Source organism: Pollicipes pollicipes, unplaced genomic scaffold, assembly GCF_011947565.3.
Source record: "Pollicipes pollicipes isolate AB1234 unplaced genomic scaffold, Ppol_2.1 Scaffold_5724;HRSCAF=6776_pilon_pilon_pilon, whole genome shotgun sequence".
In the NCBI taxonomy this organism is placed as follows: Eukaryota; Metazoa; Arthropoda; class Thecostraca; order Pollicipedomorpha; family Pollicipedidae; genus Pollicipes; species Pollicipes pollicipes.
Window position 1 is genome coordinate 47,327,524 of NW_023596746.1, and position 12,785 is coordinate 47,340,308.

Here is a 12,785-nt window from a genome sequence, read left to right on the forward strand (position 1 = left end):
ATCCAAGCTCTCATGCATGAAGTATATGCAGCATGGAAAATTGAATGCATTAACACTTTGCGCCCGGAGCGTGCGACATGGCTGGCACAGTTCGTGTCATATACGGGTGTATGCCGCATCGCGCATTGCTACTTTCATCCTAGCGCATTAACTTTAAAATAACTGGCTCGGCCGTTTAATGCTCGGTGGCACACTATGACCCGAGCTCTTATGTGTCTAAGACAGGGAGACGACTCGGCGCGTCGTGCGTGCTGAGTCGTAATTCAGGCACGCACCGAGCTCACGACAAATACAATACAATACATACGGTGGGCGCGAAACGACCGCTGTGGTCGGCGCGCCCCAAAAGCCAAACATCATCATCGTCCGTATGTCATTATGTCATCATAGTATATCAGATCTTGAAGGTTGAGACCATGTGATGGAGAGCATTAACTTTCACACAGCCAGCTGCAGTGCTGAATGAACAGATTCAATCGGTTGAGCAATGCATGGTTATTGGATTAGTGAGCATCAACCAAGTCAGGCATCGTTAGACACGCGCAATAATGTGTGAACGAGCGGGGGGCCTGTTTCCAAAACCTTTGCTGATTTCACACACTTAAAGCCTTTCTTTTTAAGAAACACACCCACGCCTGTAAAAATACCAGATCTGGTTTTTGGGACCCATGACAGCGAACGGCCTGTTCGTCATGTGGCCCGCTAGTCCAGGGTCAGCCCCACCTGCCCACAACACGTGTCTTGCCTGACAGGACCTGCCACGAGCGCCGCCGTAACTTTGTATCAGACCGCGTCATGTGCCGCACGAGCAGTTTTTCTGCGGCTAATCACGTCCTCTGCGCCGCTGCTGATCTGTCGCGAAGGTTAGTCTGCTCTGAGTGACGTCATCACATTCCGGCAGCCCCACCCGCAAGCGATGTGATCGGCTCGCGACGTGCGCTGTCTGCTACCGAGAGCCGCCGAGATCCGCTCCGACTTCTTACCTTTTAGTAGCCGACAGCCGCATTATGAGCGGCTAATGACAGCAAACAAACGGCAGAAAACAGGCATTTTAAGAATTGGTGAACTGTATTCAGTTCAATTACTATCACCCACTTTTGATAACTATATACGTTTTATTAGTTTAGTAAGATGTATTTTGAGTGCGTTTTCGGTCACTGATTTTGCTCACAGCCTCAAAATTCAGACATTGTACATTTTGCCGGTGTGAGCGAGGTCCGTGGCCGAAAATTCACTTCAGTGATACATCTCAACTGGTATGGCTTTTCCTATTGAAGCCTACCAACGTAAATTCAGGTCGTCCATTCTTGGGTGCTCTGCTTCAAGCGAGCGCTTGCTTACGACGGCTTTTCGTGGATTAAATTATCTGAATTAACTCCAGAATACGGTTGATATCCGTTCTCCCACCAATCCAGGTTTAAAGCTTGCTTCATCTAATTCAGTGTGATCCGCTGCAGTAGAAATATGGTATGATAGGCATATTATATTTGCACGCTTTCATGTCTTAGTCTTAATCTTGAAAGTGGCAAAGATGTAACCGGTGCGCGAAGCTCATTTTGTTCCGTCGGATAACTCCACTGACAAAATTACAGTTGACCTCAAGCAGGTTCTGAGCTGAAGTATCTCTTAAGTTACGGACTGACCCAGTTCAGTCTAATCCGTTATTAAATCCACGATGCGCTGGACGGTCATTCCTTGAAGAGCAATAAGATGTTTTTGTTTTTGTTTTTTGTTTCATTTGTGATGTGTTCCTTTATCACTCTTACCGTCCGCCCAAGACTACTAGAGTAAAAGGCTACGCAGACGCGACGTCGCCATGGGACTAAATCCTGGTCGCCGGTGGTATGGTTTTAGTTGATAATACGAAAAGGTTGGTAGATGCTAGTAACATGATTGAAAACGGAGATTTCACCAATGAACTGATTGGCTTTCTTTTCTAATTATTTAAATTATTTCTTACCTTGTTATAAATCTAAATAAATCTTATTTCAACGTTGTGTGCAGACGTTGTACATTTTGGATTTCAGACCCCCTAAAGACAAATAAATGCCAGGATCTCCTTCCAAAAATAAATCCTACGAAGCTACATTTTTTTAGCTGCAGCACCCGCACCATATTCGTCGTACTCAACGCGCCAGAATATGTATTTGTGACGCATTTTTGTAAAATGAATATTTACGTGTGCATAATTAAATGTTATACGCACTAGTTATATAAACTTTTTAACCCCGCAATAGCGTTCCTTTTATCTTCGTACTGTATTACGCATATGGAGTATATTGTGAAAATAGGGTGATGTGAGGAGGGCAGGTGCTAAGGATTTCGCTGTTGCTGTGCTATGGTCTTCCTAAGCGTTAGTTAACGCGCAGCTCCATAATGTTGGATAGGTTAGGTGAAAAGGTGCGCAGGGAATAGTACCCCGACTACCCAATGATGTCTCCAAGGCTATTTCCTAGCAGAGATATGGGCCACGACTCTTTGACTGGCATAAATTGCAAAACTTGCCAGAAATCGTCACATTTCACAGGAAAATCTGCTGTCTCGAACTGAAATGGCGCCCGCTGCATTTACGACTCCCAGGGTTCACCACTCACTACCCCCATTAGGGCAAGCCAACCCTGCATCCACCCTGGCAACACCCCTCCTGAGGCTACAGGATGTGCATTCCAGCTTCTCAATGCGGGTCCCAGGGTGCTACGAGCTCGTCTGGCACTGCGGTTTCTCATCCCCACCTTATGTTGTTGTTGTATGGTGTACTCTCTTACACGGACTGTTTCTAAGCACTTCCGGCTGGAGTTCTTCAGAATAAATCACTGGTGAATGGATTGCCTCATTTTTCTGTCAGGGATTGGCTGGGAGCGCATTTCAGCAGTGATTTGGTAGCTGTGGTGCAAACCAACGCCATTTCCCAGCAGAAAATGCCCCATTGAATGTGCTAGGTCGAAGATAATTCGGTTATGGAATATTCATGTTGACACCAGCCCGCGAAGAGCAGTGTTTTCACGCTACCGTAGCGTTGGTGCCACATGATTTAGTCCCATGGTGACGTCACAGCGTCGTCTACCCAGAATGAAGGAATGCGGTGGCTCGCGTCCGCCTATGTCGTTCTTAGCCTCTCTGCGCGTGCAGGGGGCGCGGATGGGGACACGACCGCATAGCCTTTTAGGTAGGCTTGAGCTACCCAGGGGCCCATCTGTAGAACATGGACAGGGAGGGGACTCCTAATGTGCTAGCGTCTTGCGCTTGCCAGGCCCCGTTCTTGTTGACCAGGCCAGACAATGAAAGGGGCTATGAGAAATGTCCATGAAAGCCCCCCCCCCCCTCCAATAAGACAATGGAAGGGCCCTGTGTCAGCCAGAGGGCCCTAGCATCGAGGGGGTTCTCCTCTTCTCGACCAGGGCGATAAGCCGAACTGGTGTCATTGTGTGTATTATTGGACGCTGTGCCGACGACGGACCCTTGAGCGTCAGCGAGGACCCCACCCGAGCTTCCTGCGTTAGGGAGAGGAGCGATGTGTGACCTACCCTCTGAGGATCTCCGTATTGAGTACGGACCCCCAGCCTCCAAATTGCAAAAATTGTGGCCGGCGGGCACCTGGACCTGGGACAGATGGCCCTTCAGCCCGGGACCGGGAAAGGGAATGTGCTCTCTAGCGTTCTTTCCCTTGACCCTTCACCGGGAAAGGTGAGAAGTCTTTCAGATTTCCATTCACTGGACCTCCTTAATTTACGCGCTAAAATTTTGGGTTCTGTGTCAGAATTGGATAAGAAAAAACGATGAAAACTCCCCGCCCCTCCTCCATTCCATCAATCCAGTTGACCAGATCCGGTAATTTCGGGAGAGGAACCTTGTCACTAGGGCCCCTTTATCAAGATATGTGTCCCGCCCCCTCCCCCGCTCCCGTTACCAAGACTGACTGCACCCCTGGTCCAGACGATGTCCAACTATAACTATCCAGGGGCGGCTCCGGCCAGTCAGCTCTGAGAAATGCCTTCTCTTTACCCGGCAATGGCCCTCAGTGTGCTGTTGGCGCGATTGCAAGGCGCCTAGACTCGCAGCCCAGCGCCTCGATTGCAATCGATCTTGGTCCTCTTTGTCGCTCTGATTCGGCAGTCGAAGCGTTTCCGTGCACCCAGGCAGGAGCTCGCTCCAGCTTGAAAGGCACCCCGTCGTTCCAGAATCGCCGCACCATGCGCCGCCTGCTATCGCCTGGCTCCGGGCAGGACCAACTCAGCTTTCAAACGACCCGTGACGCCATGATCGCTGGTCCGACGGACACGCGATATAAGATGTTCGCACTTGGCTTGAAGCAGCGTGCGTGCGTGCCGTCGTGTGGCCGCCGCGTTGCTGGCCGGTCGGTGCGGCCGATATCCAGTGACTCCGGGGCCGCCCTACAGTGAGCCAGAATCCCTTTTGAACTAGGGTGGGAGTAAAAACTTCCGTCGCAAAAAGATGCACAGGAGTGAAACATTCAGTTCACGAAGGTTCAAACTTGTGGGTCAGTGAGAGACGCTCCAGGAAACAAAGGCATTATTTCAAGTTGGCATGACTGTAATATCATAAACATAAAACTGTGTTTGACAGTTAAGGTCATTGAAGTGAAACGGAGTGCATTAAAGAATTGCAATTTTATAACGGTCTGATGAGCATCAAAAACCATGCAGTACAAATGTTTTGATGCTGTACTTTGCACTTCTCCACAGGATTTTCTAGCACAAAACAAAGCAAAGGAATTCGATAACAAAACAACAATAGAAAACTCAACAAGCATAAAACATGCAGGCAAAAAAGCGTTGGACTCCTGCACATCGACACATCACCAATTCCAACAGAACATACATGCCTCTGTTTTCTGTTTAGATGGGGTCAGGAAATGCAACTATTGTCACTGGTTCTTATAAAATACCACGGCTTATTTCCATGAAAGTAACCTAACTAAGGCTTTCCTAAAAAATGCCTTACTTCACCACATCCTGTCTAACCTGTTTGTATCATAGCAGCATTTGTGAGTCACTGATTTTTGCCAAATTACTACTGCCACTTGCTATGCAATCAACCACCTTAACCTAACATAGAGTAGCCCATATGTTGAACATCATCGCAACTTACCTCGCCTACTTGTTGACAGCAGCATTTGTGATAAAAACACGATAAAGCTTATTTTTGGTTGGTTTCAACCTGTATTTTCAATTAAGCAACTTGACCTATCTTAGTGAAGCCCACATGTTGAACATCATCTCAACTCACCTCACCTGTCTGTTGGCAGCAGTACTTGTGATAAAACAATGATAAAGGTTATGTTTGGCTGGTTTCAACTCGTGCTTTCATTCAACTCATTTGTGTCAACTTGTTGATACCGGGCAACACACAAATCGCAACACCTCAAATCACTTTGAACAACTTATTCGGAATGTCATGGATAGCCTCTGTCAAGGGCAATAATAGGTATGCTCCACGATACAACCTCTCTTCACTAAGCTCAACATAACATATAGCTGACCACATCAGGTTTGCTGTTTGCATTTGCAGCTGCATCAGAGGCATCCATTTAGGTTTGTTTATTCAGAGTTAATGCCATGACAAAGTTAGAGACGTTTGCTTCACATTTTGAATGGCATGGTCTGACTATTTCATATACACTGATAACTACCCCATATGGTAATTGCTATGTAGCTTAGAGTATTCTTGTGTCAAAGATATAGTGCAGACCTACAGTGCAGTCATTTGCCAGTTAGCAAAGCATGGCTACTATGGACAACAACTGGTTAAAGCACACATGAGAAGGTACCTCAACAAATTTGAGGCAAATAATTAGGAGTATGGAACAAAATAGTTCAATTACATGTCCTGGGGCATAACAATATGTCTTACAAAAAATCGACGGATTAAGACACAAAATATATATTTTTCTGGTCACTAATCATGTGTTGAAAGCAGATAGGGTAAGCAATTGCCTTGCTCCACGAAAGAAACTTACTGGCTTTTTAAGGGCAGACTTCTTTCTGCTCCCCCACATAATAAATCAGTAAATTTATCATGGTTTGCTGACAGACAGAGTCACCCAACCCACCCCCAAAATATAAATATCAGTCATGCCCACCAACCTACAGCACTTCTGTATTAGCTGCGCCAGGTCTATCCCAAAGCCATGCACGGCAGGATAAGTTAACGTGGTGAGGTGGTGAAGCTCGAATGGCTTAGATTTGTCATTATCTAGGACTGCCATGAACCAAAGAAACGGCTAACTGAGGGTTTGACAGCGCAAAAATGGAGATAAAAATAAGTTCCGCGCTTCAGATTATCTCCTTCTTTCCCTATGAACTGTCACTCTTGGGTGCGTATCAAACATGTTTGGGCGGCTGGGGAATTAGTCCAATCCATGCATAAAATATGTGCAAATTTTGCTGTTGGAAGTTGTTGCAGAGAAATTGGTTAACATTTTAAGCCACAAATGGAAACTTTAAAGTCAATCAGAAAGGAAGGGAAAGTGAAGTTGTATCACGTTCGTAGATACTAAGAACAATAAAAGTCATTAAATAAGCATAAGACTGATATTTTTTGGTAACATTTTGTAATCAGCTCATTTGAGTACAAATCTGTAAAAATGAGTGCTCAAACGGTGGTATTAGCTTTGAGTTTCATCCAGAAAATATTTCCTGAATTTTTCACTCCTGCTTTCCGGAGTGGTGGCATTTGTTGGTCAAGTTTCTTCGGACTAAAGAAATACGTGGAGTGAAATTCTCTACTAGGTCTTGCTGATGTCTGTACCTGGCTCTGCTTTGGCGGTGTGCTGCCTACGTGGTGCGGACCAAACAAATTGGGGATGCGTGAAACCCTTGCATTTGGCACACAGCTCTAAATTGTGTTGCATTTTGCAAAGAAGCCAAACTTGATGCATGCAAGTGGCTGGAGTCGCTGGGCTTTCGGGCTTGAAGGTACCTGGTGCCCTTGCTCTGTGCACACATGATTCAGATGTCGGTGAGCGAGGATATAGCTATAGTTATCCAGGTTCTGTGGAGCCTTGTTGGGCAGGAGTGGAACATTCATGTGCAATATGGGGAAAGGGAGTGAAAAATTCCTCGTCATAGGGTGTTGCTTGACACCCAAGGTCGGCAATTCTAGGACAGTGCCTCTCGGGCCTGGCTGTGGCGGCATCTGTGCGGGCGCCTCCCCCCGAGCGTCGTCTGTCAGATGCCATTACGGACGCTGTATTACTGCGCGCGCCGCGGTGGCGTTTAATTCGTTTTGTCCGCCCCTCACGGACCTATGTTGTTGTCCGCCCCTCACGGACCTATGTTGTCGTCCGCCTCGGGTGGCCGATGGGCTAGAAATGGCTCGCATGCGACGATCAGTCCATTACTGTAGGAGCTGGGTCGTGTTTTGTATTGTTTGGATTGCAGTTTAGGTTCGCTGTCATGGATGGCTTGGTTCCTTTTCACCTTATAATTCGCCTTTTGCAGTTTGTGAGATGCCTGTTGGAAACTTTTATCATGTTTTACGCTCTGTGTGCCATAAGGAACAGACGGTGCTCGCATCACGCTGTTTTTACTTTTAGTTTGTTTGTTGGTCAATGCCTGCACTAGATTCAAAAGAATTATTGTCATGCACTGTAGTCGCACAGAAAACCCATATTGCGCATGCTTTGTTATTTTTCGCGACCTGTTACCATGCTACCCTCCGACTTGTTACACATTTATCACGTTGCCTCCATATTACCGACATGTTACTTTCGTGCACATTCGCCGTTCCGTGAGGAGAAAGACAGTTCATTGCGTTCACTACATAAGGAACAATTATTGCCACGGCCTTGTCTTATAAGAACCCTCTATGTCCAAGTACGTGCGAAACTATGGCAAGATTAGATGTGCCGTGGCCAGCAGAGCTTGTAAAATGTTTTAGCAACACTAGATGAATGGAGCAATTTAATCACTGAGGTGTCAGCTACATTGCACGCCCAAATTGCATTACTGTGCTTCTTTTACCCGGCGTTTGACATTTATGAGGGTGCCATAAATTTAATGAGAATTTAGATGTTCGGCGCTTTATGATTGTCTCATTTGAGATGACTTCTACGTTGATGCTTGACAAACCTGTGCTTCGCATCTTTGGCGGGAGTGTAGTGATGATCTTTAAGATGTTTGTACATGTTTACCTCGATCAAGACGTTACTCTGATTCCGTGTCATGTCCACATTAGACGCATGCCGGGCCCTTTTTAGCGCATGACGACGACCACCGTTTTCCTTAACAGTGTCCATGCAACCGTTTGTGGCAGCCAACTATACCGTGCACATGTTAGCTTAAGCAGTAGTGAGTGGATGATATCAGAACAAATCCTGGCGTCGAGGTTCTTTTCCAGGGACGTCTGAGACCGCAGTATATATGTGGAGCGCGCTGGAGCCACGTACTGGCCCAACTGGGGCCTCCGCTTGCACTGAGAGGTGGTAACAACTGAGGCCTCCGCTTGCACTGAGAGGTGGTAGCAACTGAGGCCTCCGCTTGCACTGAGAGGTGGTGGCAACTGAGGCCTCCGCTTGCACTGAGAGGTGGTAGCAACTGAGGCCTCCGCTGGCACTGAGAGGTGGTAACAACTGAGGCCTCCGCAGGCACTGAGAGGTGGTAGCAACTGAGGCCTCCGCTGGCACTTAGAGGTGGTAACAACTGAGGCCTCCGCAGGCACTGAGAGGTGGTAGCAACTGAGGCCTCCGCTGGCACTTAGAGGTGGTAACAACTGAGGCCTCCGCAGGCACTGAGAGGTGGTAGCAACTGAGGCCTCCGCTGGCACTTAGAGGTGGTAACAACTGGGGCCTCCGCAGGCACTGAGAGGTGGTAGCAACTGAGGCCTCCGCTGGCACTTAGAGGTGGTAACAACTGAGGCCTCCGCAGGCACTGAGAGGTGGTAGCAACTGGGGCCTCCGCTTGCAACGGGAGGTGGCAGCAACTGAGGCCTCCGCTTGCACTGAGAGGTGGTAGCTGTTAGTGTCTCTGTGGTGCTGTGGTGCTATGGTGCTGGTCCGGGCTTTATAGGTTACTGTTTTCGTTCTCAACCCGTATGACAGAAAAGCTTTCATTGTAACCTGGACTTTTTTAAATGAGTTCGTTGAATTAAAACGTCATAGCGATTCGATGGGTTCCACACAACATGACCGGTTTTTTTGCAGATCGCGTAGTCAAATTAAAACATCAGGATGATCCAATGGGCTGCGCATAATGTGACTGCCATTAAAAGAACTGGGGTCTCCATATAAGGCTGTTATTTTATGTTTCTTAGAACAAGAGGGAAATTGCTGTTTATAGGGAGGCTTTTTAACCCCAACAAACATTGAGCATACGAGATATTTCCACTTCCCCGCCTTGTCTTTGGATGCAACGCTATGGACTTAAACGCCGCGACATTGAGAGCTCCGACACACTTTCCATTTGGTGTTTGTTTATGTCCAAAAGTGGCGACCTATTACATTGCGAGGCATTATGTCCAAAAGTCGCGACCTATTACATTGCGAGGCACCGCCTTGCCAGTACCGGTGACGTCAGACGCTGTCGCACGAACCGGCCCGGAATCGGGGCCGGGTCAAAGGGTCGAAGGGAGCTGTGCATTGTTGAACTCGTTACATGCACTGTTGGGTACCGTTGAGGTTAAACGGCGCCACATTGTCTGTGATGATATACGAGCTCATGAAGCTGCCTCGATGAGTTCGGAGCTTAGAATGTATTCATTTCACGTGATGGGTGTTTGTTATCCGATCCTATTCGCTGTCGTTTGCAGCCACGAATCACGTGCAATTTCTCGTATGACGGCTTCTCGTGTGACGGCTCGCAGACCGCCTTTCTCTGCATCGCCACGCACGCCCCGTGGTATCACCAGAAGCCAAATGTTAGGCCGGCCGGGTCAGTCCAGGGCCAAATGTTTTGGCGATGGTATAAGCTCTCCAGCTGTTCTTGAGTTTCACCGTGGGCATTCATGGTTTTGTTTCTAAGTACCCGGGCTGTGCGCAAGGAGATCTCGACCCGTTTGTGTCGCTCCTGTAGCAGCGGGCATACGTATGAGCTGTGAGCGTTTCAGCGCCAGCTCAGCTCCGGTGTACGAGCTCGCAGCCTTCTCGGTGACCTGTCGTCAGCACTAACCGGAATAGGATGCGCCTGTTCAAATATGTTTGTTGAGCCCCAGCCGCGCGCGAAAGAGCAGCCTGCAGTCGGATTTTCTCCCCCGCATCAGGCTTGGTCAACAGATCATATACTGGTTCGCATCGCCGAAGCACTCAGATGCACGGTGGACTAGATAGAGTCGCGCAATTACACGCTCTTTAGGCATATTAGACTTGGGTCAAATGAGCTCAGTATGTGCGCCTCACAGATTGAGCACGGTACCTAGCTTGCATGGGTTATGCAAAAGAGTCATTTGACACTCACTCCAGAGTGCTTAATATACATAACACGCGATGGCAGATCTTCACCACCTCTCAGTTCAACAGCCGAGTGTAACTACGACGTGACCGCGAGTGGTGCCTGCAATTTTCCCATCACGCCTATTGAGTGTCGGCCAAGGTGATCTCCCCCCCCCCCCCCCACCCCCTAGTCTGTTGCACAACGGGGCGCTAATTAAGCCCGATCCAGAGCAGCTGACGACTCTTGTAGCCGCCGCCATGATGACTTGCCATTCTACCGCTGTCATGAAGCCGCACTTCATCTCGTAGACCGCTGTAATGTCTGTTTTGTCTGTCGTGCTGATGTTGCAAGTCTTGCGTCGAACGCGGCGGTGACGTGTTTTCCCACGTGTTGCAGGGAGGCAGCAATATTTGTTCCTGAATGTTACTGAGAGGCAAAAAAGCAATTAAGCCACTGCGTAAGCTGCTTTTCGCTTTTCGCCGCGCTTATGCCAACTGTCGTGCTTGTTTCAGGCGGGTGTCCAAAGACCGGGCGTTTCAGCACGGCTATTCCTGGGTACCTCCTGGACTCGGCAGAGAAAAGGTAACCCCCTCACGGCCACCCTCACTCCTCTGCGCGCCTGACCAATGTGGCAACCACTAAGTTCTTCAGCTTGTCTAACAAAGCCGTGTTTTCGGATGCGGGAATTGGTATATTGTGGGCATTTTATTATTTGTACTTGTTTATTTGCAAACGTAACCGCGTGTTCCAAACAGCAGGGTGTGGAGAACTGTGTCAGCCGTTGGCGTCACGTATTCGTAATTGGTGTAGACGCCATTCTGAACTACGTCGAATGCATTCTCAGTGGTGTCATGCATGCTCTCAAGTGAGGTGTTTCACCTGACGAATAAACGCTGTAATTGCCCTCTTCAGTCGCGCTTGGAGACTATTCGACATGGTGTTTCATCACGGCTTTACCATGTCCTTCAATAGCTACTGTGTTGTAATGGTTGGGTCAATGACCTAACCAATGATCTCGGTGCACTGAGGGTGTGTCAAACGCAGTGGCTTCGCGGCACACCAGCGGGTGGGTTCGACCCGGGGCTTCCTGTTAACTTGACGAGTAGAAGCAATCTAACGGCGGAGGACATTATCCCATAGTTCGGGCCACTAGGGGCGGGGCAGTGCCCTCGCAATAACCTGCGCTCGGCGAGGTCTCTTATCCGAACGTGCATGGGGCAAATACCGTGTGACCAAATGTCTTAGGGCAGATGAGTGTAACGAAAGCACATGAGTCAGCTGCCTGCCGGCACGGGCCTTTCCGAGCCTGAGGCGAAACACTAGGACACCAGTCGACGAATACAGAAGTGACGGGCACCGTAGCAACCCCGCGTGGTTGTGAGAACTCCGCCAGCCGAGGCCAGCGGGAATGTAGGTCAGGACGGGGCAGTGGGCCGACGAAATGCGATCTGCCGTCGGAGCCGACGCGGTGACACCGGGCAAATAGTCGGGGTCACGGCACCGGATCAGCCGCGACGGCCGGCTGTTAGTGGATATGTGGTGGGGCGCACGGAACGGGGTCCCGTGCATTTCAAAATTGCATTTGATGGCAAGCATTGTAGAACATACAGCTGCCGTTGTCCAAGCACCTCGTTCTTGCTATCATGAAACGACTAGATTGTGTCATGATCACTATAAAGAAAAGCCGATGTCTTTGAGAAACCGACAGACGAAATAATTTACCGTAGCTTAGCGTTGCAAGGCGTCACGGTAGCATGGTGCGTCGAGTGATCTGTTCTGAAAAATGCCGACTGCCGATCAACTGATATTTCAGAACTTTGGCCACGTTGAAACGGCAGCGTGTTCAGAAAAGCTTTCATTATCAAACCTTTGGCGCCATCCGCCTCCGAGGCCTCGGCGTCTGGTCTCCGTGGGCGGTCTCGGCGCCGAGGCGGAGCAGCGGCCCACCCCTCCCCCGGTCCCACAGACCAGAACGGTCGCCGCCGCCGTCCGGCGCAGCCGTCTTCCCAGAGCGTCTGTCGTACGTGAGTCACCACGGCCACGTTCGTGGAAGAAGGGGCTGGGTGTGTGAGTGAGGGTGGGGCGGTGGTCGCCGAGGGGCGGGAGGGACGACGCAGCAGCGGCGCCGCACGGCAGGCGCCACCGCAGAACGTCACGCTTGCGGTCAGCGGCTGCGACGGGTGCGTCAGCCTTTACAGCTACAGGACGGCTGGCTGACCAGTCGGAGGCATTCTTACTCACGCACTTGACATCTGTCTTCGGCCGCGACAGTTAAGATCGAGCTTGTTTCGAGGAAACAGTCTGCACTTTAAGACCGTGCCACACAACGAACCACCGTCACGGCTTCTTTTGATTCACCTGAACGGCATACTGGAACAAACACATGTTGTCCATGCTCGT

At 49.3% G+C, this 12,785-nt stretch overlaps 1 protein-coding gene across 3 annotated transcripts in view; it reads left to right on the top strand.

Annotated features, from left to right (window-relative positions):
* LOC119103567 (four and a half LIM domains protein 2) overlaps positions 1 to 12,785 on the top strand; it is a 193,128-nt gene that overhangs the window by 93,965 nt on the left and 86,378 nt on the right. For all 3 annotated transcript variants that reach the window (XM_037227155.1, XM_037227152.1, XM_037227154.1), the window contains one exon: positions 10,898 to 10,967. Coding sequence is in view for 2 of the 3 variants with exons in the window: in XM_037227152.1 (XP_037083047.1) it covers positions 10,898 to 10,967 (70 nt within the window). In the remaining variant the exon portion in view is untranslated. The remainder of the gene's footprint in view (positions 1 to 10,897; positions 10,968 to 12,785) is intronic.